The sequence below is a fragment of the Chanos chanos genome, chromosome 6 (genome assembly GCF_902362185.1).
Source record: "Chanos chanos chromosome 6, fChaCha1.1, whole genome shotgun sequence".
Classification (NCBI taxonomy): Eukaryota; Metazoa; Chordata; class Actinopteri; order Gonorynchiformes; family Chanidae; genus Chanos; species Chanos chanos.
The window spans coordinates 32,809,500-32,834,868 of record NC_044500.1 but is presented as its reverse complement, the minus strand read 5'-3'; the positions used below and the strand labels follow the sequence as shown (position 1 = coordinate 32,834,868).

The 25,369-nt window shown below is 39.5% G+C and overlaps 4 protein-coding genes across 6 annotated transcripts in view; 1 reads left to right on the top strand and 3 right to left on the bottom strand.

Annotated features, from left to right (window-relative positions):
• Window positions 1–880: 880 nt before the first annotated feature.
• On the bottom strand, window positions 881–8,465 carry abhd6a (abhydrolase domain containing 6, acylglycerol lipase a). Its single transcript, XM_030777700.1, has 9 exons — window positions 8,255–8,465; window positions 6,722–6,853; window positions 5,253–5,409; window positions 4,912–5,025; window positions 3,642–3,774; window positions 2,957–3,114; window positions 2,564–2,618; window positions 2,346–2,446; window positions 881–2,262 (listed from the first exon to the last, which is right to left on the bottom strand). Exons 2-9 carry the CDS (start codon window positions 6,838–6,840, stop codon window positions 2,080–2,082), a joined length of 1,020 nt encoding a protein of 339 aa, XP_030633560.1. The 5' UTR covers window positions 6,841–6,853; window positions 8,255–8,465; the 3' UTR covers window positions 881–2,079.
• A 529-nt stretch (window positions 8,466–8,994) lies between these two features.
• On the top strand, window positions 8,995–13,446 carry LOC115813826 (deoxyribonuclease gamma). The gene is made up of 8 exons (XM_030776471.1): window positions 8,995–9,222; window positions 9,815–9,903; window positions 9,985–10,074; window positions 10,227–10,339; window positions 10,431–10,543; window positions 11,037–11,194; window positions 11,502–11,598; window positions 12,397–13,446. Exons 1-8 carry the CDS (start codon window positions 9,079–9,081, stop codon window positions 12,469–12,471), a joined length of 879 nt encoding a protein of 292 aa, XP_030632331.1. The 5' UTR covers window positions 8,995–9,078; the 3' UTR covers window positions 12,472–13,446.
• On the bottom strand, window positions 13,205–14,010 carry LOC115815322 (protein ATP6V1FNB). Its single transcript, XM_030778279.1, has 2 exons — window positions 13,588–14,010; window positions 13,205–13,323 (listed from the first exon to the last, which is right to left on the bottom strand). The coding sequence occupies exons 1-2, from the start codon at window positions 14,003–14,005 to the stop codon at window positions 13,205–13,207; spliced, it is 537 nt and encodes a 178-aa protein (XP_030634139.1). The 5' UTR covers window positions 14,006–14,010.
• Window positions 14,011–15,936: 1,926 nt separating this feature from the next.
• flnba (filamin B a) overlaps window positions 15,937–25,369 on the bottom strand; it is a 58,908-nt gene continuing 49,475 nt past the window's right edge. For all 3 annotated transcript variants that reach the window (XM_030777239.1, XM_030777238.1, XM_030777237.1), the window contains 8 exons: window positions 22,382–22,648; window positions 21,967–22,104; window positions 21,688–21,803; window positions 20,329–20,461; window positions 19,736–19,912; window positions 18,042–18,260; window positions 17,659–17,862; window positions 15,937–17,369 (listed from right to left, as the gene is read on the bottom strand). In XM_030777239.1, the coding sequence (XP_030633099.1) occupies window positions 17,182–17,369; window positions 17,659–17,862; window positions 18,042–18,260; window positions 19,736–19,912; window positions 20,329–20,461; window positions 21,688–21,803; window positions 21,967–22,104; window positions 22,382–22,648 (1,442 nt within the window). In that variant the 3' untranslated portion in view covers window positions 15,937–17,181. The remainder of the gene's footprint in view (window positions 17,370–17,658; window positions 17,863–18,041; window positions 18,261–19,735; window positions 19,913–20,328; window positions 20,462–21,687; window positions 21,804–21,966; window positions 22,105–22,381; window positions 22,649–25,369) is intronic.

Here is a 25,369-nt window from a genome sequence, read left to right as displayed (position 1 = left end):
TGCCGAAAGTATGGAACTACTACTTAAGAGCTGCAGAGTGGGTCCCCCGTGATGACTAAAATGGCAAGCCAGCATAACTACTTTTTCATTAATGTGCTGAAATACTGTAGAGTCCTGTGCCATGCTGAGGATAAAAAAATAAAATGCCAAGCTTCTGGGAGGTTTAAGAAGGAGAAGTAAATGACTTTCATGTCTTTCCTACAGTTCTTATGTGCTGTGGAATTCTGTTCCCGCTTGCATTTAAAAAATCTGCAATGACTAGAGGGATGAAAACACAGTGTACCTGATAGCTCACTTGAAACTGAACACCCATCGTTGGGCATTTGCGTTTGTCGGTAAAATAATAAAAAGGAGCAGAGATTTTTGGTCTCAGTCTTCCTCAATGAAGCTCAGTGATGATACAGGTAAAGCAGGAGAGGAGAGGAGAGGAGAGGAGACGCTCCTGCACACTGTACACACGATGTTACCCAGACTGAGTCATGATGTTACTGACTAAAGAAAACATTTTCTCAGGGAAAGATATACCTTTGGCCTTGTAGGTCTTAGATGACAAATACCTTTAACCCATGTCTGAGAGAAGAATGAGTGCTTTCTTTTTTTTCTGCTGGACCCTCAGATTTATGACACCAATAAATGACCAGGTGCGAATGACCGTGTATCTATGTGTCAAGGTAAAGATTTTGCAGGGAAGATTTTGTACGTGTGTACAAAGGCAAACAGTTTCACAGAGAACATTCTACTAGGCCCCATACCATCTTTACCTTAGATTCTCTTCAAATTTAAGTCTATGGAAGAATTTAGCTGTCAGAATTATTTTAAAATTTGATTAATTATATTTGAACAGTATGTATGTGCAATTCAATAAATCCAAATTCACTTATTGCAAGTTTATTACATTTTCATTTATTGAAATATTAAATACAATTTTATTTTAGTTCATTTTCTGTTAGACTCAGAACTGTATCCCATCATAATCAGACAACACACACACATCCGCACCCACACACCAGACACACACGCACGGCAATGGCAAACCATCTACTAATAGTGAAATTATAAATATATTTCAATGATTTGACTTATTTCTACATATGTCATTTTAGAAGAAAATGGATATAGATTTGCTAAAGAAAGAAACAGATTACTTTCTACATGTACCTTACATTATAAATACTGCATTGCTGGTGTAAGCTCAGTGCATAACTGTGTAGAAAGCATGGTCTGACATATTAAATAACAGTATGAGAACATGATATTCTGCTAGTGCACTACTTGTGCTTCAAAGGTTCAAAATTTGACAAAATTACAAAAGGGCATATAATTTGTGTCGTTTTGTGTTGGGGTTCACTCATTCAAAGCATTATCCTCTTGACATCATTTACACTGCAGCAGCAAATGTACCACAGAAATAAAGGTAGTTAAGTATCATTAATTCATGACACTGTGCCTTTGGCAGCAAAATCAGTTCTTGAATAGTAGTGACCTGCATCCTTGTGCGGCTTCTGCTCAAACCTCATAATGTGAGACTGAATATTTAATACTTGTGCTGTAGTCTGTACAGAAAGGAGCACACTGAGGAGATGAAATACAAGTGCTTTAAAGCTGTAAAAATCCCAATGTCCATAAAAATAAACATGCTGCAGCATACAGAAGCATAGTTAGAACCTTTTTTTTTTTTTCAAAAAGTAAAGGGAGTCTCTGACATTACTTCAGCATTTTCACAACAAAGACTTTGTAAACTTACTAAATGTTTCTAACCTTTTATGATATATGATGACGATGATGAAGTTATTAAATTGGTCACGTCAGAATGGAATGAAGTCCTTACCTTTATAAAAAGTATTGCTGTGGAAGGGAAAATGTTGTGTTTGACATCACCAAAGACTTTGCTTGGGCTTTTTTTTTATGATATTGATTGTTTAACTTCCTGCTTTCTTTTTGTCTTTACCAAATGACATCTTGTATTAGACAGGAGTTAAGGGAGAGTCCCTGAGTGTTGGTTAAAAATATATATAGAGAGAGAGATTATTTACACACTTGACAAATGCTGTTCAAAAATGTGAATTTCATAGCGTAGTCTCAGGAGAGCTTCTTGTTACTCAGACTGCCTGAGTTTTGTTGGGCAGTGATGAAGTCCATGACAAGCTGGGCGCTTTTCCGAGGACGTTCCATAATCACGGAATGGCCACAGTTATCCAGGATGTCCACCCGGCATCCAGGAATGGCTTTAGCCAAAACAGAGGCCCCAGAAACATCCAGCACCTGGGCATTGGATAATTTCGTGATCATCACCAATCCCAAAAGAGATAAAAGATTTGCATTTTCAATGCATTTGTTAACATTACCTGGTCCTGTTTTCCCCAAATAACCTGCAGAGGCCTTGAGATTAGGTGCATGCTCTCTTGTAAAGCATGTCTAGATTTCTCGCCCACTATCTCCATAAACACTGAGACAGAGGAGAAGATTGTGAATCAATCAGGCATACATTGTCCTTTAATGGATCAATCCCTTCATTCAATGAACTGAAGAAAAAATGGCTCAATCAACATTTTAAGTTACTAACATTCACGGTAGAAGTCATTGTGTGGAAGGCGGACATCAATCAGCCCTTGAAGAATCTATGTCCAAAGAGAAAGGTTTTGGCATTAAAATCATAAAACAAAATCTGCATGATCACGTCCCTGAGGTGACTTGATAAAGATGTTTCAGTTGCTGAGTTTAGGTAGTGAAAACTTTAAATTTTCATTACTGCTTTATTTTTAAAATATTGCTTCTAGGTATACACTTTCTACATTTCTTCTCTGCCTCTAAAATGAGAATGAACTGAATCATCTGCATATTTAAAATGAAATTAATGGTAGTGACAGAAAAGAAGAATAAACTGTTGTGAATTCCAAATCATCTTTATTATGTATCTCACAGATCTCTTTGTGCTTTGGAAAAGCGGAAGCCATACCTGTTGAGGTATTTTGAAGCGAACAAAGGAGCAAAGTTTAAGCATTTCTTCCATCTCCTCTGTTGTGGATGGAATGAGTGGGATTCCCATAACATCGTTGTCTTTTTCCAAGACCCTTAGACGCTGCACAAATTTACTTTCTTTGGGATATTCCAAACCTAAAAATGAGAGAGAGAGAGAGAGAGAGAGAGCTAGGTTTGAGACTAAATGACCCATAATATACAGTTATAATGATGTGCTGTTACTGAATTTATCTTTGAGGACATGGAATTCCAAGATTAAACAGTAAAACTCTTAAGAGTTTAATTTTTTGTGCCCCCAAAATATTACAAGGAATCACTGACTGGGAAACAGAAACTGCCATCCCAGCAATGGTATGCAGTGTAATTTACCACTGTGCCACTAGAGAGCCCTGTATTTATGTTCAATATCAGTAATACACATTTTATCAACAATTGCCATCCTAATGTTAACTGCGTGGCCATAAATATGTTTTTTGTTTTGCTTTGGTTTGTTGTTGCTGTTTTTGTTTTTTTCTGACATCTCTGTAGTTTATGTGAGGACAAACATATTCATTTATCACAGAGCATTCATGAAGAATCAAGAAAACTCTAGAAAAGGTCTAGAACACGTTTAACTTGTGTAAAGAATGCTGGGTTTGCAGACAGGCAGACAGAGGAGCTACCTGCAGGACAGACGAGAGTGACGCTGCACAGGTCCTCAGGGTAGCGGGCAGCATACACTCCTGCAACGCAGCCCCCCATGGATGTGCCAATGATGTGAAAAGGCTTTTTGTTCAGCTGGACAGCCTCTACAAACTACATTCGCAAAGGAAAGTGGGCACACACATGTGAACAGTGAACTTAAACTTGTTGGTTTCTGAACCAAAGTTTTAATAAAGAAGTGAAACCCTAAATGTATCTAATCAAATCAAATCTGTGTGTTTTGAACTGGAATACAAACACACATAACTAAACATATGAGGAAACAGTATACAGTATATGTGTAATGTTTGTCTTCACTTTACACATGTACAAGTTCACTGTAAACATTGTGTTTCATTACAATCATGTGAAAATTTTTAGAAATGCATATAAAAATATGATTGAAGAAATCACTCCAAACATATCATCTTAGTTTGAAGAGACACAGGGTTTTCTGAGAGGGCTGCTGAGAATCAGTGTTGATAAAAAGGAAAAAAATGGGGAAAACAAATGTGGAAACTCAGTTGTTTTTTTCCAACTCACATTCTGTACATTCTTACGTCCCCATTCAAAAATGGGAAAGAAACATCAAAAAGATTTCTGTTTTTGTCAGGAGGTGATTAAAGTAAGATTAAAATTAAAATAGAAGGTTAATAGTGGGCATCTATTTTAGGACCATGCGACTATAGAGAATATCTAGCATCCTCACCCACATTGTGTTAATAAGATTTAGTGTTCAGGGTATCAGTACACAGAGGCTTTCACTGGGACTGCATAACACTGGACTGATTAAGAGCTTTGGATCTGTTACCACACACTTCTCTTATTGTATGTCTGGGAAACAGGAGAAAGCAGGTCAAACTTGGCCAGCAGTTACAAGAGCTTATCAGGTCAAGTTTTACGTGGTTGAATGACTCCTTTTTATGAAACAGCTGTTTCATAAGTGGTCGAAATTTCTTGCTCTTTGTTGTTTTTTTGTAAGTGATTTCATGGCTATTACTAAAATTAGACTGAAACGAGAAGTTGCCTTGGATCCGTCTGGATTCAGTCTGAGGCATTTGGTGACATCAAAATGCCTTAGATAACTTTTTCACAATACGCTTTTTGTGTTCTGGCTAAAAAAAATACATTGTGAAAACAATCTTAAAATGAAGTAATTTCTCACAGGCATCTTGTAACAGCTCACTGTATCATTGGGGAACAATGTAGAACATGTTGTGCTAGCTGGAAGGGCTGGGACAGCTCGCCTACCTGATGGATCCTCTTGACCTGACCCTCTATAGAGTAGTCCACAGCACTCGTACGAGTCGTACCCTCATGTCCCGGCATGTCAACACATAACAAGTGCACATTTTTTGGGAGGAACTACAAAAGGCAGATCAGAATCATTATAATCAAAAAATGAAAGCAATAATGTACTTCAGTTTTCAGGATTCTTTGGATACTAAAAAAAACCCCAAACAAACAAAAAAACATTATAATCACTCAGACTACACCATATAATTATGCTGTAATTACAGCTGAATAGGAAACATTACATTTCTCCATAAAACAGTCATATTTATACCATGCAGTTACAGTGACGTCATTACCTTGACCATGGCTAGCCACATGTCTTTGTTAGCAGAGAAGCCATGCAGCATAAGGATGGAAGGTTTGCTCCCAGGTTTCCCTCTGTGCGAGTAGCAAAATCGATAACCTTCATGCTCCGCGTAATCTAACTGCAAGCCCAGAGCTCTTCTCCAGTACCTAGTAATTGAGAATGAAGTTGAGAATTTGTAATTTAATTGCTTTGAAAAGCTTAAGCAATTTTTGAGCTTTTAATGTTTTCTTAATGCATCTTAATGCATAATGCAGAATAAATGCATCTGAATTACCACAGAATGGGTAGAGATGGAGAGGTCAGAGAATAGACAGTGTAACAACAGCTTTTAAAATGGAATTACACAGTCACTGTACACTGATCATAGCACAATATTATATTTGTGAAGACTCTCCTATAGTCAAAATTCAAATTGAAATCATTTGTCGTACATTAGGACAGTTCAAATGACTGCTGCTATACACAGAACATCTCTGCTGTGTGAACTACATGACAAAGAAGCTGGATGAGGACGACTGTGGTGATTCTTACACTGCATCCACTGTTCATTTATGAGCCAAGTGACATTGAAGGACTGAGTCAAGAACTAAAGAGCCCCACAGCTGTTGCTGTCTGCACTGCAAACTTTGCCTTTGACCAATTAACAAGCACAAAGTCTACATTGCACAAGCTACAGTGTGAAGGAATTAAAAGTATTTCAAATCAGACCAAATATTTGAATTATAAGCTCTCTTTTATTTTGTGAAGAAGCATCTCATTGTACTCCTCTATAACACGAGACCACAATATTTAATCACAGTGTAACATTAAATTCCATTGCACAATTCAAGATTCATACCAACAGCAAAGATAAAAAAAGATTACATATCACCATTGCACATCCTATCACCTTTCACCCACTTCAAAACCACAAGGCCAAAGGGCAGACAGAGCTGCTGTTTGATAACAAGCAAAGGAAAAAAGCATTTCAACTTGAACTCTGGGAATTACCCTTAGATGATCAGATCATGTAAGAGTCTGGAAAAAAAAACACAGTTCGTCTATCACAAGCTTAATACCACTTTGCAACACTGTCATAGCTAATGATGTGAAAGACTATAGAGAAGACAGATCTCCTTGTGAAACAACACTAAAATTATTCAAGACAACGCCTAAGGCAAATGCATACAGCAAAAGAAGCGTGTTAATCCTGACATCTGTTACACTGACATTACAAACTTCTGTTATTCGTACATAAAACATTAATCAACATTACATTAATGACAGTCTAACAGTCCAACTGCTAGCACATTCACAAAATGAAAGCGCTTTGTAATCAGCTAAAAGAAAAAATACCCAAAAACATAAAAACAACAAAAAAAGCACTTTTTTTTTTTTGCTGAGACTTAAATGAGTGAGCATTTGCTGAAAATGTAGTCTTTTGCCTTTATTCCAACAGAAGGAGAAAAATATGATTACCAGTTGTACACCTTGATGAGTACTGCAGGCCAGAGCAAGAAAGAGGCGACAAAAGCCAGAATGGGGATTGCCAACGTGCTTCCGGCCAATAAAAACATGTTTCCAACATCCAAGTCCATAGTGACAGTTTACCTGTAAAACAGCACAGAGTTACTGAGTCTATCTAATTAACATAAAGCACTTATAACCTGGACAAAAATACTGTAATTAAGTAAAGCTGGAATAACAGAGTGATAAATTCAAAGTGAATAGCACTGTCTGACTGAAGCCAGAGAGAGGGTGAAGGTGAACACACTGCATGCCTAAGTATGCCAAAGGGCAACAAGGCAGTGACGACATCAACTTCAGTATGTGAGTGCTGTCAAAACCAATACAGTCACTGTTCAGCATGCCCAACAACTCAGGCACGTCTATGAAGAACAGTAGCAGATCCAGGAGCATGAAGGACAAAATATGGCAACAAAAACTGTTTTAAGCAACCCTGCAGTGGGATTAACGGAGGAGTGATGGATAGTCATCTTAGAGTAAAACACTGCCTGGCACATGTGAAAGTGGGACAGGGTCTGCAGTCATGCAGATGCACTAGTATCCTGCATAACAAATAGCCCAAATCAGCACAGCAGTATCAGTAAATTGAGATGGAGATGTATAGAATATTTCAAGTCAGATCCAAAAGGTTAAATGGTATGGTTTAATGAGGCAGTTGAGGTATCAGGAATTTTTTTTACAGTAAAAAAAAAAACAAAACAAAACACATCCTAAAGCAATCTCATTCTTCCCACTGTAAAGGTTATGTTAAGCAAATATTTGAGCAGAATGCCACCACTTGGTGGTAAACTGTTTAAACAATTCATTAATAGAGTATTGTGGAGTATGCATCGTCTGAGATGCAAAAGCAACGGAAGGTCTTTTAAATCATCAGTGTGAGGGGCATACTTACATCATCTGGTGCATTTGTAGTATAGCTCGAACTGGAACAACACGTGTAAAATCCACCTAACAAGATATTATAAAGTCTAATGGTACATTTGTGCCGTGCGCTTGCTCTTCCATACACGCCAGTTCTCTAAAAAATTACACTTTGCTAATGGCAGCAGAAAAAAATGTATGAAATGATCTTTGTATTCACACATTCTCCATACTCAGCGATTTTTATGACAATGTGATGTACGTCTCAATCGTCTCAAGGTACGTCTCAAGGTAGTCCCTCTGAATCTTCGACCAAATCCAAATCAACCATTTCTATATCGCAACATGTAAACAACGCTTGACAGGACCTGCGTTAAAATGAGGTGAACCTCCGCAAAACGTCGAAAAGGATATGAAACCACCATTGTAGATACAAACAAACAAGCAAGGAAACAAAACCCGATAAAGATACCTCACCATTTGTAATTCTGCAATAGAATCAAAGTTTCGACTTCTGCCGAGAGCAGTTCTGGGGCCATATGCAGATGCAGGATGTGAGCAACGTAATACTTTATATAATGCTTACAATTTCCGAAAACGCTAACTTTTTCTAATGAACTGTACCTTTGATCGTCCGTGCTTCAATGTTGCACCTCCACTCCGTGAATTCTGCAGGAGTGCGATGTCGTTCAAAATGAGCTGATTTTTACCGACACATTTTGATCTTCAGCTGACCATGCGCAAATCACGTTCACAGCGCTGTGAAAGAGACGTATTGCACCCAATTTAAAGGGGAACACAAAGGACTAAACTTAAGTGTGTGCCGACATAAAATAAAGTTAACCAATGGAGAAGGTGTTTGATAAGTAGTAGCCCAATGGAATGTTGCATAACAAGTGAATATGAGCAAAGCACGCGTAAATCTAAAAACACAAATCTGTAAGGAAGGAAAGTCGACGAAAATCAAATGTGAGCTGTAGTAGCATTCCTAAAAAAGATGTTGGCTCTACAGAGACATATAGCCTATATGTGGGTATAATTAATTAACCGCAATTTACCATTGTTCGTATACATAGTCTTAAGTATCCAGCGGTTACAAACCGCATGGTGCATCTCATTGCTCACAGAATTTCAATACCTGCCAGCCTTACCAACGAAATTAACATTAACAATAACATTTTACAATTGTGCACGGTGTCTAGACCTATAGGCTATAATTTGACATACAATCTATTTCAGTGGGCATCTGATATTAAACACGAATGTGCGAAGCAGATATTACTGACTATGCCTGCACAGATATGCTATGTTGAACTGCTCTTGAAACAACACAGAGTAGCACAGTCATTGGGAGGTCGTGATCTGGAATGGGGTTGTCTTACTAAAAGAGGAAGCGCTGAATTACAGATAGTTGAGCGTAGACTTCACTTTTGGACATCTCGGTCAGGATGGCTTCTTTGAGAACGGTGAATTTAGTTCTGCTCCTAACGGCCCTCAACAGTGTGTTCTCACTCAAGATATGCTCGTTCAACATTCAGTCTTTTGGAGAACATAAAGTGTCGAAACCAGAGGTGTTGGCCGTAATTGTAGAGGTGAGAGGTTTGCCTAATATTTGTTTTGTCTTGTTTTTTAGTTTTTATTTTATTAATGTTTATGTAGAGGCGCATTTTGGGTTGTTGTTGTGTTCATTTATTTTTAATCAGCCTACTATTTAATTTATGATGGGTATAGACACGTTTATCTGAATATTTAATGAATCGTACAGAAAAACAGGACTTATTTAAAGAACAAATTATGCCACGAAGAGTGAATAACACGGCCTTTCTTCTGGAATCCATGTGTGTGAGTGTAGTGAGTGATCTTTGCTCCTTTCGACCTTGTACTGTGTGCACATGTTTTTCTTCAAATGAAACAATTATTGACTCCGGATCAATATATGCATCTGCAAATGATATCATTACAACACAGAAACACATTTCATATTTCATATTTCATTTAGATTAACACATAAAGAAAATGTGTTGTGAAATGCAACCGCTCCAATTTGAGAAATGATAGCGCGTGACAATCAACAGACATAGAATGCACTATCCTAAAAATAACAACAACAACAATAATAATAATAATAATAATAATAATAATAATAATAATAATAAATAATACTAAACATTCTTCACATTGCAGTGTATTGCCCGCTGTGATATCATGCTTGTAATGGAAATCAAAGATGCCAGAGGAGACGCTTTCTCTCAGCTGATGACACGCCTCAACGGGTAAGATCATGTCCTCTCAGAGAATCGTTCTAACACCCTTACTGTAAAAGCACCGAAATGTATTGTGTATTGTCCCTGCAGTAAATACAGAAGAAGGAACGAGTATAATTATGTCATCAGTGAGAGACTGGGCAGAAAGTCGTACAAGGAGCAATATGCATTCATCTACAGGTAACTCACATTTACAAGTCCATTAGTGATTAACAATCACCATTCACAATACGAAGGCTGGATAGACTTACTCGTAGTTCTCACTACAAAGTTTTTTTATTTTCAATCATATTTTTTGCATGAAAAAAACATATCTGTGTCTAATATCCTAGACAGAGGTTTGTGTCAGTGAAGTCAGTGTATCAATACCCTGACACACAAACAGAGGACACAGATGTGTTTGCTCGAGAGCCTTTTGTTGTGTGGTTTTCATCTCCAACAACAGGTAACTAACAGTGATATGCCAGTTTTCTGATGAAAACTTATCTTGTGTATTCTGAAGAACTGAGGGGAAAAAATGTCCTATTCTTCAACAGAAATCAAGGACTTTGTAATTATACCAATTCATACGGCTCCTGAGGCAGCAGTGAAAGAGATAGATGAACTATATGATGTTTACCAAAATGTCTCTCAGCGCTGGGATTCAGAGGTAAGAAAACTGGATACAGTTTGTGTCATTCAGTAAGGTTTTTCTTCCATCAGTTACTAATTATCCTAAAATGTTGTAATTTCAATCTTAAATTTATTGTTTTACCTATTGGCATCAGTAAAAAAGTAGAATAATCTTTTATGCTTACCAGCCATTCTGAGTAATAAATACTTTACAGATACCAGTGACAAGGTCTTTTGCACCTTCAGTCAAGTGCATTAGTTAACAATATAAACACTGTCATTGTGGGTCTGTAAGTATAGACCTACCATATTCACAATCTTCCAGCAAGTTTCAATGGTCTGGTAGAGCTCTTCAGTGGTTCAGAGCAAACAGGCATAGCTGAAACGAGAGACCTGTTTCTCCAAATGAATGAAATAGATCCTTTCACCTGACTTTCCGTGCATCTGGTTTCACCCTAACAGCTACTTACATTACTTATGGGTTCCTCACTGTGGCCTTTTGTTTCCTCTTTCACATCACTTTTCTGCAGAATTTCATCATTATGGGCGATTTCAATGCAGCCTGCGGTTATGTCCCCAAAAGGCAATGGAGCACCATCCGTCTGCGTTCTGACTCGACTTTCCTCTGGTTAACGGGCGACAGTATAGACACCACTGTGAAGGAGTCCACCAACTGTGCCTATGATAGGTCATATCCCAGTGTCTCACATACAGCTGTTTGGTCATAGACGTCCATCGATTTTTCATGCACGATTCTGTCATACAGGACCCGACTCTTTCAGTAATTCATTTCAAACTGAATTGGTTCCATGAAGTGTACAGCAAAAATCAATATACATCAGCATTTATATGGGGTTTACTTTCCTCCAGACTGCAGATTAATAGTTGTGTGTGTGTTGATCATGATGTAGTTGTGTCAGTGTTGTGTCCTGCACCTGTGGAGAGTCAAATTACATCTGCTCCTATCTGATATAAACTCATCTCTCTGCACACAGGGTTGTCCTGCATGGGGAGAAACTGATCCAGGCGGTCAAGCCTGAATCACTGGATGTGTTTGACTTCAGACAGGCACACGGACTCACTGAGGAACAGGTTAGAAGATCTCCCTTTCAAACTTGTCTGGAGAGAACATTTTATAAGGGCACCAAAAGAGCATCCTGTTATAGTCACCGGTTTAGAGTAATGGACAGATGTTTTGATGTACAGACCATTTTCTCCCATATGTTCGGACCACAAACTTTTAGAGTTTCATTAAGTATGGAACTCTGCTTTTCTAATCTTCTCAAACCTGTATCTAACATGTGACTGTAGTCACTTGTCTGCTTATTAGTTCTGCAGTTTTTAAGCTTCCTGAGACTTTTCTGAAATTAAGGGGAATTTAGGGAAAATATTGCCAGAGCTCAGTAATTTGCAAGTCTTACTCCTGCTTTGTGCCAAGACTCTATGCAGAAAAGATGAATTTTATAGAGGAAGTCACTGCGCTGGGCATAAAATGTGTTTCATCAATAAATTTACACTGTAAAAAATACCTTTGCAGTGCTGCAGAAGGTTGGTTTATTTGCATATTCTTTATTTTGCTTGCCCTGGCAACAGAAAGATTCCAAGAGATTGTTTTGTTCTTTGTTGGAGAAATGGTTGACTTGGATCCAGTATTGTTCCGTTTATTAATAGAAAATTAATAGTTATTGCAGAGCAGGCAAGAGGTTGTTTTTTACATGGACTGATTATCACTTTCCTGTAATTTAGAGGTAAAATAAGGTAAGAGGAGGTAACAGAAGATATTCCTATAATCAGCAAAACATCTGTTTTAAACACATTCCACAAATTGTGATTTAAATTGGAGTGATGTGTGATCTCAACAACTCATAGTCTATCTTCATATTATTTCAGGCCTTAGCAGTGAGTGATCACTTCCCAGTGTGCATTTCTGTCAACCTTGCGAGGAGGAGGGGCAAGAGAGGTTAAAACATATCCACGGGAGGTGTGGTGCCACCCTCTTCCGTGTACTGGGCCTGCTTGAGTTTTCCCGCTGAAGGCCAGCTGTCCCCTGCTTTGGCAATGATGAGCAATCACCAGGTTTTCAATGGATCTGGTAAATTGAGGCATTTAGGAGTTATTTTATCTCTCCAGGATACTGGGAGATTGTATGCTCAACTTTAAACAACTTTTTGTTATGCTTGGGAGGCAAGATCAGGTCATTTATTTGAGCGCTGATGAAATAGTGGCCGAGCTTGTTAATTATAAACCAGTAGATTCAAGGTGTGTGTTTCCTAGTTGCTATGAAACCATTTGTGTTAGCTTGTAGTTCTGCTCTCTACTGACTCTTTCTTGGTTCTTAATTAAATGATCCATACACAGCTGCACAGTGAACAAATGTAAAAATACATTATACTTTTTCTTTCTCTGGGCATTGCATATTTTGAATTTCTGTACCTGTAAAATTTCTGTAAAATCTGTATGCGTGTCTCAAAAATAATATAAAATGCTTATAGTGACAGAGTGACAGTGACAGACATTAGTGACAGAGTAAAAACTCTATACATGACAGAGTAAAAACTCTATACATGGTGAGTACACATATGCATTGTTCAGAGACTGTTTTTTGGATTGAATCAATAAAAAAGGCAATATTTCTGTATTTTCAGACCACTTTGAAAATTAGGAAGAGAACTTGCACAGATCACCATGTAGTGTCTCATTAGCCAAGTTGATCCGTTGCCGAAGGGATATTAAAAATTCCGTTCCTGGCATAAAAAGTGCTCTTGACAATTTGTGACCTTCCATTACTGGGTGATTTGTAGTCATGTTCGTAGTCACCTATGGAAACATTACATTGTTTTTCAGTGCATTGTTGTAAAATGTGCCTTATTTTCATGTAAAAGTAAATCACCATTTTACAAGTATTATGTTTTCTGCAAATAAACTGCTCTCAATTCCTTCTTAAGTCTCTTTGTCATATGATTACAGCACTTCTGGCTGTATCTGTCACGAAGTATGTCAATGAAAATGTCCTTCAGAGAACTACTTAATAACAACTTTCAACTGTGAATAAACAGTAGTCGTGCATACTTGACACCTTACCTAGTCTCCAACCGTATTCCCATGACGACAGCAGTGGGTAGTCATATTTCTCTTCCGGCCCTTTCTGGTCACGTTTGTGCAGGTACAGTCTGCGTCCTTTGCCCTCCTTAGAGAAGCCCTGATATAGAGCCTGTTTGGTCTCGGGACTGACAGGCCTCATTAAGGGAGCGTCACTGAGGGAGCGCTCTATAACCACAGTCGCTGCTTTCTTCTTCTCCTGGTTATTCACGACGGGGGGTAAAATTGTTTTAGTGCAGGTGGATAGTTTTGGAGGGCCCAAAGTCTTTGACCTGCGTATAACAAAGGTGCTGGGGTAGTCCTGGCTGTATTTCATTTTCCAGGCCAGTCGGGTATAGGCCTCCTTCATGATAAGCTCCTTGTAACAGTTCTGGTTCTGGGTGGTCAACAGGCTCCTCATCCTGATGCTCAAGCTTTACAGTCTAATACTGTGCCTCCTCTGTCCTGTTTTTTTTTTTCTCCCTCTCTCTCTACCTCGCTAGAGCGAAAGAAGAGCACTGACCAAGAAACCCAAGAGCAGTTTACAACCTGTGCTCTTCCCATGGTTACCCAATCAGAGGCCAGGCCATTTCTCTGTGGGAGCAAGTGAGCAGAGAGCACTGAAGCGTGTCTGTTCCCAAAAAGAAGCGTTTCAAGTCTCTCTCTCTCTCTCTCTCTCTCCCTCTCTCTCTTCCCCCCTCTCTCTCTCTCTCTCTCTCTCTCTCCCTCTCTCTCTTCCCCTCTCTCTCTCTCTTTTGAGTGAAGGCAGAGCAAACAAACCAGTCTAAATCAGTTACTCATTGTTCTTTCTCAAACTGAAATGAGAATTCATTTTATGTATTAATCAGTAAAGTGTTAAGTTTTAGTAAGCTGTTATTGAATGATCCATGTGCTATTTAATATCACCAAACTAAGGACTATTGGTTAATTACTAGCAAAACCTCAGATAGTTTATATGTGGAAAGAACATTATTAATGACTAACTCATCCCTGGTTGTTTGTTATGTTCAAGATTCAAGATTCCTTTTATTGTTATATTTCATTATACAAGTATAAGAGAGTAAAATTCTTAGGTTTTGGCTCCTTGACAGGAGTGTAACTATGTGTAATTAAAGTAAATGCAAAAAAACTAAGAACCAGAGTTCTGATGTACTTAAACTTAAAAATCTTACAAAATGCAATTTTAGTTGTTAATTAAGGCTTTTGTAGTATATGCAGTCTGCAATACTAAAGAAATTTGACTGGGGTGCAGTTATGCCATGTCACAGGCTAATAAATGTTCAATTGGTCATTTATCAGCAGAAAACTAGCATATAACTGTTATTGGCTATTATATATGTTATACTGGCTATTAATGTTAGGTGACACTGCATTTAATTAGGAGCTTTAACTTTAAGGTACAGTCATCTAACACAAAAATCTCTCAAGGATTTTGACGCCATGTGCAAAGACTGTAGTTCCAGCATTTCACCAGATGATGGCAGTGGAGTCATTTATTTTTTAAGAATGCAGAATGCTGAAAGGTAACTTTAAATAGGCGCTGTATCTGCTTAAATAACAACTGTCTCATATTTTTCAACAGAGACAAAACCGCCTAGACGGAATTGTAGCTTTTATGCACAATTCCTGGAGAAATTCCATGTACAATTTAGACGATTAAAAACACATTTTTTGGAAGCTGCTATTGTCTCTCCTACAAACCCTTCATTCAAGGAACATCTTATTTTCAGGATATAATTGGTTGCTGGTCGCTGTAAATCGGACTCATTATTTGCAGACATAGCAAAGGAAGGACAAATGTTTCTATGTTTAGAACAGAACAGTGTTGCGGAGCTCAAAGAGCCTAGAGATAGATCAAAACGACTTCCTTTTCCCCGCTCTTATTTTTCTGCTAACTGAAAGGAACCTCTGGTCAAGACCGAACATGACCTTTTTACCAATTCATAAATATATGCATGCTGACATCTAAAATGACGTGTGGGCATACTGTTGTCTTGATTATGTTTCCATGGAGCGCTTGTTGTTCTCTACTGTCAAATGGATCCAGTTGCCACCTCATTTACTGGTACTAGGAATTTAAATTTGATTCATAAGCAAATAAACATTGGTTATGTGTAACCAACGGACAAAAATACCATTGTTTATACCTGATGTCACACAGATTTTCCAAACTTTGAAATACAGATAAACTAACTTCGGCATTTAAGGGATAGAAGGAACTAATTCTTCTTCTTTCTTTTTTTTTTTATATAAATGTGCTCACATAATTCTCCTAAAATGGGATGGTTCAGAAAGATAAATGGGAACATTCCTGAACACAGAAAAAAAAATCACATTTTTTTTTAACTCACATCTTTATTCCAGTTTCTTTTTTAATTACCAAATGTACATCATGTACACCACTTCTAAACATGTGTTTCACATTAAGGCACCCAAGGCAAAGGCAAAATGCAAAAAAAGAGCATCTCTTCCCTCTTGCTTTTGAACAGCTTTACAAAATATTGCATCACATGAGTATCAAAACTATCATAATTAAGCAACATAATATAAGACAAGCATCAATACCAGAGGCATACATAGATATTTCCCTAAAGACTGCTGCTGAGAGTTTAGTGGGGTTTATTAAAATGATCATAACAATGTTTTCTCTGATGCAAACAAAGCCAGACAAACACGTTAATTCAGAATACTGTGGTTTTTTTGGTAATGTGATTGGTTATGTCAGTAAAAATTTACTATTTAAAAACGTACTTAACAAATATCATGCCTTGAACCCCAAATAATTACACACAGTGGACTGCACTGAAGATAAGTTAAACATCATCATCATCATTATCATCATCTGTCTTGATTATTGGGCAAGAAAAGTAAAGGATCATGCAGCACACTTTTATCATATGTTCTCCTTTACTACTGTAAACTACATAATGTGCTTTAAAGTTAAGAAGAAATGACATGTCTAACTCTTTCTATTACACTCCTAACTCTCTCTTTCAGACCTCAGCAGGAGTTAGTCATAGAAAAGAACTTAAATGTTGCAAAAGAAACATAAAATAGGAGTGCCACAAGACCATTTTTTCTTCCTCACCGTAACTGATTAGTTTGATTCAATATTAGCATGTAAACATCTCAATCCAGTTTAGGCATCAGTCAGAAGAATTAAAACAGCAGAGCAATAGAAAAGGGAATACAATGACATTGCATACAATACAATTGGCTGAAAATACATTGAAAACAGTCAAATAAAATGTTTACCATCAGTAGTAAGTAAAAGTCAAGGGTAATCATCCCAGGTTCAATTAACAATGATGATCATTTCCATTCATGTGTGTCATTCATTGTTCTGTGCTACAGGGCAGTCAAACTCAAACGTGTCATTGTATGTTTGAAAAGGAATTTACATCCCATGAATCGATAAACTGTCGTCAAACTCACATACATGTAAAAATCTGATCAAGTGCAAATTTGTCAGAATCCAAATTAGGTTTGAATTAAGCCTAAGATTTTCATGATTTGGCCATTTGCCTCCACTCTTTTCCCAAACTGTCTCTCTCTCTCTCCCAGGTGGGAGCTCTGGTTTTCCCTTAAGGAGCGAATTTAGGGGACAGTGACATGGAAGGGGGATCCAGGGATGTGGTCTTCTCCCCATTTGACGGCCAGGACGTAACTGCCCCTCTCTCTGAGGATGTAACTGACGTTGTACTGCATGCTGCCCATGTGTTTCACCATGATCTCCTCACAGGGAGTGTGAGGGCCATGGACTCCCACCAATAGCATGTTCTTTCCTGAAAGACAAAAAGAACAAAAAAAAAAACCCATCACCACAACATGACATTTCCTCATGTGTTCTGACAAAGGCAGTGAAAATGACTGGGGATGGATATGGGATATGAAAAGCAGAGTAGGATACATAGAGTAGAAGCTTGACATTATTAAAATGCCTCGAAGCATTGCCTTTTTTGTTTTTTTAACCTACAATTTTGTCCAGTAGTCCTTTCAGTTAGCATCTAAACGTTCAATTTATTTCCAGCTTTTTTTTTTTTTTTGGAAAAAGCGCTGAAAGGATGGCCTGACCTGCTTTGCTGCAGTCCACTGAGAAGTTGGCTTTCTGGCCCACGAAGGCTTTGCTCAGGCCGGGTCCTCGACTGACCACCTTGCTGGCGTCTGAGGCAGACTTGGGCATGGCACTCTGTGTGTTTGCACTGCTGGACTTGGTCACTGAATCCACCATCAGTGTGGATATCTCACTGGCATTGCTCACGTTTACCAGCCGTTGACCTGAGGGAGAGCAATTCACTTTAATCACAGGAATAAATACATGAACGAAACATAGCATTTTTGCCGCACAGTCAGAGTGCATATTTAACATAGGGTTTTAGAATTTGAAAATCAACAGACGGGATTCCTTTCACTGTGCGTCAGTGGATCTCTGAGCACTAATGGTAAAATGCACTTACCTGTGACTTTGGCCTTGAAAGGACTGCCGCTGATGTGGTTGGGGCCTCCGTATTTGATGCTGATGAGATAATTTCCGGGGGCCATTGGGGTGTAATGTACTTTGTAACCCTCTGGACATTCCTGACAGTCCATCTTCACTTTAGAGGGGCCCTCAATAGTCAGGGCCAGGGAGCCTGGTCCAGCTTTGGTGTTGTTGATAGTGAACTCAGCCTGGTTGCCTGCAGTGCAAACACATAAACATTTGAATGCCATACTCAAGAAAAACCTGACGTTTCAGGTTTACTACCTAAACCTGCTCCATCGATACATATTTACCACCAACTGGTTTTTAATATATAATGAAGAACTAATATGCTCTACTGAACAAACAGTTTACTATTTGTTGTTTAGTTTCTTAACACAGATGCACAAATATTTTAATATAATGTTAGTATTAGACAATTCAGACTAAGTTTTAATCATATTAACCCATATAAGAATGGATACAGTTTTGATTTTTATACATTGTGGGGGTGGTGTATATATGCACAGTCACCACTCTGCCACAGAAGCAGTGTGCACTGCAGGAGGTTCCACTGTGTCAAATGTTTATACCATTACTTAAAGATACGGCAAAACTTCATCACATTTTCCGTACGGAGCTGCTGAAAAACTCCTGTCACGGAAAACACGTTCTATCTGCGTACTTGTCTTCGTCTGCTATCAGAGAGCAATGTGTTTTGGGCGATGCAAGAAACGCTCTGTCTGGTTTTAATACACGGTAAACAGAAGTTTGACAAGTGACATAAAACAGTGGTGTAAGCTTGGCAGTCCCATGTGACTGCAAACCTGCGCTGAAGCGATAAACAGCCGACATTGCCGCCTTCTCCGCTAAACCTATAAATCTAGTCCAGTGGCACACGCTGACACAATCAGCAGTGTGCAGCCAGTCCACATCCCAGCTCACACAGCCCAGTTCCCATCAGGCCACTCTAACGCCTGACCTAAAGCACCCTCAGACTAACCATGTTTCTTTTCTATTTCAACTGCTCACCCATTTAAACATCATTAAACATCAGGGCCCCACTGATTTTAGTTGTTTTTTTTTTAATTGCAGCATGTTGTTCAAAAGTTGTCTGCGAAAAACAAACAGAGACGACAGTCATCATTCCAGACTGATGCGTCTAAGTCGGCTAAAGTTGTTGTTTTTTTTTTTTTCTGTGACCGCAATTAAATTAGGCAAGTTACAAAAAGACATACATTTGCTTTGGATGGGCTCCATTACAAATAGGTTAGGTAATCCAAGATCCCTCTGTTTAAATCATCTTAGGAAAACAATGAGCAGTAGTCAAGCAGTGTCCAGAGCAGCAGCAGTAAAGCATTTAATTCTAACAGAGCTCTTTTGTATGAAAGCAGAATACATAGGCCTGGCCTGGCCCGACTGCACTATTCTATATGGACAGTCTTCACAATACTGACATGTGCATCGTGGCAGTATCTGAAGTATTCTCTTTGTGATTTTAATAAGACATCAACAATTCAAATCCAAACAAATAGAATAAGAAAACAACAAAGACGGGGGCGGGGGGGGGGGGGTGGTTAGTCTAGTGGTATCGTTCATGTTTAATGACAGGATCATGTTTTAGGGCTGACAGCAGGCACGTTAGTGCTGGGAGTTTCCTTTTTAGGTTTAAATGTTAGGGTTTTTTTTCACCTGTGGTTCCTCTCTCTAGACCTGCTCCGTAGGCAGTGACAAGGCCAGCGTCTCCGCTCTGTCCGGGCTCACCCACCCTGACTTGGAAGGGGCTCCCGGGGATGTGGGTGCCGTTGAACTTGACGTCGATGGAGTGCACGCCGTTTTCCCGCGGGATGAAACGGATGGCGTACTTGTCTAGAGAGCAATAAATCAAATGGATTGACTCAACCGCGGCAAAACATACACTGACATGGGTAATAAAAACACAAACTCAACAAATGCTGACGTAATGGCTTCGGGGTATGTCAGTCGGATAAAACATGTTGGGGGGGGGGGCACGGTTGTCTCCTGGAGGTGTTAGTTCCAGTTTTTGTTCGTTTGTCAGGAACCTTTTCCTAATTTAAATCTCTCTGTGTAAGAAAGACCATGGATCTTGAATGACGCAGCCAAAAAATCATTTGAGGGAGAAAAACTAATCTGATGAACGACTCCAGTAAAACACAGAGGCACAGTTATTGCTCCACCATATAAATGATCATATTCTGTGAATAAGCTCTCTTATGAACTTTTTTTTTTTTATGAAGTCTTATGGGTCTTATGGGAGATCTCACCTTTCTCAAGCTCAGACACCACACATTCCTCCAGGGCACCAGAGGGGCTGTGCACTTTGGCACTGATGGTGCCCTGAGCTCCATTCAGACGCACTGCAAAAGAGGCTGGCTGGTTCACCTTGAGACCTGACTCCTGGAGTAGCAGACAGTGCATAGTTTAGCATGTCCTTTTCACCTCAACACATCAAACAGAGCCACTGTGTTCTCCACACGACTACTCATTAACCCCAAAAAACTGTGGCATGTGTTGGAAACAACCCAACACTGAGGGACATGGGCAGAACCAAAAGGATGAAACTGCTGTTTTCAATGGCTCAGACTTTTTTTTTTTGTTTACAGACAGCACGTAGATTTTGCTTAATTATAATTCCTTGGTATGTGTAATTTGTCCAAGTACACACCACATGAACAGTTACAGGAGAATAACAAACACAACAAGTATTGAATGTTTCATTCCACATGTTACCTGTGCTCACATGGGTGCAGCTAAAGCCGAGAGAGAGAGATTTCCACTTTCTACAAGGTAGTTTTCAGGAGGAGGAAAAAACAACTGCAAGGTCTACTAAGGGAAAGGTTCACTAAACAAATATCTAGGAAGAAAAGGGTTGGTAGGGAGTGTCTATAGGGCTGTGGCGTCTGCCTCTCTCGGCTTTAGTTGACCTCTGTGTGGGCTAAAGTGCAGTTGGCCTGTTAACAGCCTTTAAATGAAACACAAGAGAAACACCCAGACTTCCACACGAGATGAGTAACATCCGGCAGCTATTCAAACCAAGGTACACTCTCAGGCAAGCTGGCAAAAAGGTCTAGCGGGGACTGAAAAACGCTATTGTGAGTCCTGTAATTTTAATGGAAAAAAAAAACCGAAACAAAACCCAAACGTTTTATTCGCCTTAAAAAATGGCATAGCGACGGTTAAGTTTGTGGGGTTTTTTTTTATTTCCCGTTTGGAATAAAAGATATCACATGGAGTTGTTTTATTGCCCAGCTGAGACTGAACTTGGATGTGCTATGGAGATACGCCCTGAATATATCTATCCTTTCAAGAAAAGAGCAATGGCTCACTGAGATTTAGAGAGAGGGAAAGCAGGACATATTTAACCTGTTACTCTACTCCATCTCAGAAAAAAAAAGCAAATAAATACCAAAGTAAAGCCATCGCACTGTGAAATACAGGGCGCATGCACAATAATTACATATTTGTCATGTGAGTTCAATCTGAAAGTGCATCTTTCAGGAAACACTAGCAATGTCCACTGTAGGAGAGGCTAGCTGAGGTTGGAGCTTGCTGATAAACCATAGACCCCACGGTTCGATAGCTGCGGATATGTCCCGGAGTGGAGATGTTTTCTTGTGTCTCACCTGAAGACTGGAAACAGTGAGACGTCGTGCATCATCTGTCGGTGCGCAGACTGGCACCAGATAGGGGCTGTCTGGGATGTGCTCATCGTTGAACTTAATAGAAACCTCGTAGTCCCCTGTGAAAGAGAGAGGAGGGTCAAATTGAAAGCTCTGTCAATGGATTAAACGAATTCATAAGAATTAAAACTGTTTTCATTTTAATGTTGGTATCTTGAAAACAAGTGGATAAGTTGATGAAAGAGAGATAGTTCTGGTTTTGAAAGAGAGGTCTGTTCTCACCAGGCTCCTGAGCTACATAGGAAACACCACAGGAGCCATCTTTTCTGTCTTCAAAGGAAATCTCTGCCCGACTGGGCCCCTCCACAGCGATGGCCAGTCCCCCGGCACCAGCCTCTCGCGTCCAGATATTAAACTCAGCTGCACCACAGGCAGAACATTAACACTCACCAACATTACACTGATTTATGAAGAATCTATGAAGCGATGGTAAAGGGAAAGCCTGCTTATTTTTTCTTAAGCTTTCACACAAGCCTTTTAAAGGCCTTAAAAACAATGATAATTCATAAATGACAGAACCACTTATGACATAAAGCTCTCAATTCATCAGTTTTTCATAAAAAAACAAAAAAAACCAAAAAACCTTATGCTTGAGAGATAAAACAACTGCTTATTAGAAATGTTGTGTTCTCTGTACCTGGGACTCCTGCTTCTGCCTTTTCCAGTCCGGGTCCCCCTGCGCGCACCTTGTGAGCCCCTCCCTCCCCAAAGGGTCCCACTGTGAATTGGAAGGGGCTGCCCGGCACATGCTGCCCACGGTACTTCACGCTGACCGTGTGTACGCCCATCTCGCGCGGTACGAAGCGTACGCAGTAAGTGTGGTTGCCCGCGGCAACAATCTCGGCCGCCTCGGTGGTCCCCGAGGGGCTGGTGACCTGAGCCGACACGTCGTGGACATCGATCTCTGGGGATCGGGGGAGGAAAAGGGAGAAGAGGGATGGAATGGTGATGAATGAGAGCGGCGTAAAAAAAGGAGGACAGTGAGAAAATGCAGATACTCTGCAAACTCCATGAAGAATTTATGTAACCAGATCAGTGAAGAGATTATATGGTGCGTGGTGCAGTTACATGAGAACGTGAAGTGAAGAGGAGGTGGAGAGTTCCTACACAAAGTCTGATGTCACTACTGCAAAACGGGGCATCTGGGGTTTTTCACTTAAGTCACGTAATCCATCACAAGAGAAGGTGTTACTTATTCGGAGGTCTTGAGGACGTTCAAGGCTAGGTCTGAATGGAGGTGAGGAGGATCGACTGGAATAATCGCTTTTTTTTTTTTTTTATTGCACAACCACAACACAACAAACTCATACTGGGGAACAAGAGCAAGTGCTTTCTGCCAACCTCGTCGTCCACATGCCCAGTGGTTTAAACGCACCCTCCAGCCCTGAGGGCCTTGGCACGGGTGCAGCGCTAATCCATATTCCCATAACTCTTCTGGTTCTGAAATCTGTGGCCTTTATGAGCCCTGCAGTCCCAGAGCTAGCCTGCCTCTGTCTCCCAAGCCTCAGAAAGCAGTGAGAGCGATAGAGTCCCCGAGAAAGACGCTCTCGAGCTAAAGCCAGGAGAAACCAGGTCACTGAAGGGACAGAAAGAGACAGAAAGACAGAAAGGAGAAAGGAAGGAGAGAGGAAAGAAGGAGTAAAGATAAAGGGAAAAGGCATCAGGAGGACAGATGATAAAGTGTACAGTCAGAGAGAAAACAGCAAAGCAGGAAAGGCATGCAAGTTTAGGGTGCAGAAAAATTTCCCCATGGTCACAAATGTCCGAAATGAAGTCACTTAAGTTAATGGGACACCATTATAAGCACTCTGAACCCTAATTGTCGTATTGAAATACTGACATTTTGTTCTTGATGTTTCTCTGCCTATTCATTTATATGTCTGTTTGATTGTTTGTTTGTTTGTTTCCCACGCATTTCTCACACATTGTTTCGCTCAATTTTGAATGTATGACATAGAACAGTCTCCAGAGGGTGACTGCTCAACCCTTGGCTCTAGTCTCCTGTGAGTGCTCTGGTCCTTGCTAAGCATGACACCAATGTGCTAGTGGGACTTTACCGATCACACAGCCAAGAATGAGCTCAGTCAATGGGGAGAGAAGTTTTGTGTGGCCTCCATTACAACGTTCATTACTCAGCGCTAACACACCATTACTTTGCTACGATGATTACACAAACACTCTGCCGAGATGGTTCTCATATGGATGCGGTCAGACCGGTCCACATTTCATATTTAACAATTCATGTCTGAGTAGAAAACAGTGTTGAAACTCGAGTACAATTTTGATAAATTCAAATTATGTTTATACTTCTGAGAGCAGTGAACAGCATTTTTTTTTTTAACTTTTTGTAAATTTGCATGTTGCTTTTTAAGTCTCCCATGTATATGTTGGTCTTAAGAACTTAAGAGCGGCGTGCAACTTCTCTCATCCATCAACACCTGGGCATGCTGACACAAAGATTGATCTTAAATATTCTTTGAAAAAATGTAATTATGCTTCAAGAGCTATTTGTGTTTGGGCAAATGTTGAAATGTTTCGAAATCTATCTCCCGTCCATTCAAACGTTTTGAACAACATATGAAGCAAATTAGCATGACCTGACTGAAACTTAATCTAGAGAAAATGACTCCAGGAGTAGACCTATAAATGATCTCGTGAGGAGGGAGGAGGTTTTTAGGCTGCAGGAAATTTCCCCCCTACTGTATGACAGTTCGTACAAACACATAAGAGCTTCCTCAGAGAGTTTACTGTAGGAGAAGACATGCATTGTGCAAGGCAATACAGGGACGAAGTCTTCAAATGACTCCACAGCAACAGCTGTGCAAAAATCTGGAACTTGGATGGGGGGGGGTTACAGCAGAAAGAGCTAAATCTCTTCAGCGTCCGAATTTTTTATGTTCCAGTTATACGCATTGTCTTGTTTCAAGCTCCATATGGTTTTAGTTGAAGAACAGCATAAGCCCTACCTTGGCAAGACGTTAGAGAGCTAACAAGTGTAACGGCTTTTTTTCATGTTTTTTTTTTTTTTTTTTTTGGCTGGCCTTGTTGTTGCCTGTGCCTAGGTTCTGTAAGGAGATTTAGAACCTCTTGTGCAATATATAATGCTGTAAACAGGATTTGTCAAAAATCTCTACAATTTCTAAAAATATTATTTGATAAAACAATTGTTATTTATGTTTGGTGCTGAATTAAATTCTTTTGGTCTGAATATTCAGATAAGTATCTATCCTCAGGCTGCTGTATCTATAATTTATAACCCTTTGTCATAACAGCATTGATTCACATTGCAAAAGATTCCCAAAGTCTTAAATTTGCTGACATGAAAAAACAAAGGACACCTGTAGTAAGATTTTTCCCACCACCAAGCAAGGAAAAGGGAGGATACAGTAATATAGCCATCACCATCCACTTCATTCAACTGGACCAGTTTGGGAATCAGCTGGGACAACGGTCTCCCATTTGGCCCACAATGACAGGTACTGAGGAAACAATTGATGGTTTTGGGCAGGGAAGCACACCCCTTTATGTAAACTATACGTCTAAAATATCTGAGTAGATTTTAGGAAGATGAATCTGAAGACGGTTACTTAAAAATACCTCAAAAGTCATAAAAGAATGTCAGGCA

Coding starts and splice junctions, on each gene's coding strand:
- abhd6a (XM_030777700.1), bottom strand. CDS start 6,840: ATGGACTTGGATGTTGGAAACATGTTTTTATTGGCCGGAAGCACGTTG. Junction 5,026..5,252: donor TGTGGCTAGCCATGGTCAAG/GTAATGACGTCA, acceptor TGCCTTTTGTAG/TTCCTCCCAAAAAATGTGCA. Junction 3,115..3,641: donor CACTCTCGTCTGTCCTGCAG/GTAGCTCCTCTG, acceptor TCTCATTTTTAG/GTTTGGAATATCCCAAAGAA.
- LOC115813826 (XM_030776471.1), top strand. CDS start 9,079: ATGGCTTCTTTGAGAACGGTGAATTTAGTTCTGCTCCTAACGGCCCTC. Junction 11,195..11,501: donor ACCAACTGTGCCTATGATAG/GTCATATCCCAG, acceptor CTCTGCACACAG/GGTTGTCCTGCATGGGGAGA. Junction 11,599..12,396: donor ACGGACTCACTGAGGAACAG/GTTAGAAGATCT, acceptor ATATTATTTCAG/GCCTTAGCAGTGAGTGATCA.
- LOC115815322 (XM_030778279.1), bottom strand. CDS start 14,005: ATGAGGAGCCTGTTGACCACCCAGAACCAGAACTGTTACAAGGAGCTT. Junction 13,324..13,587: donor GGAATACGGTTGGAGACTAG/GTAAGGTGTCAA, acceptor ATGTTTCCATAG/GTGACTACGAACATGACTAC.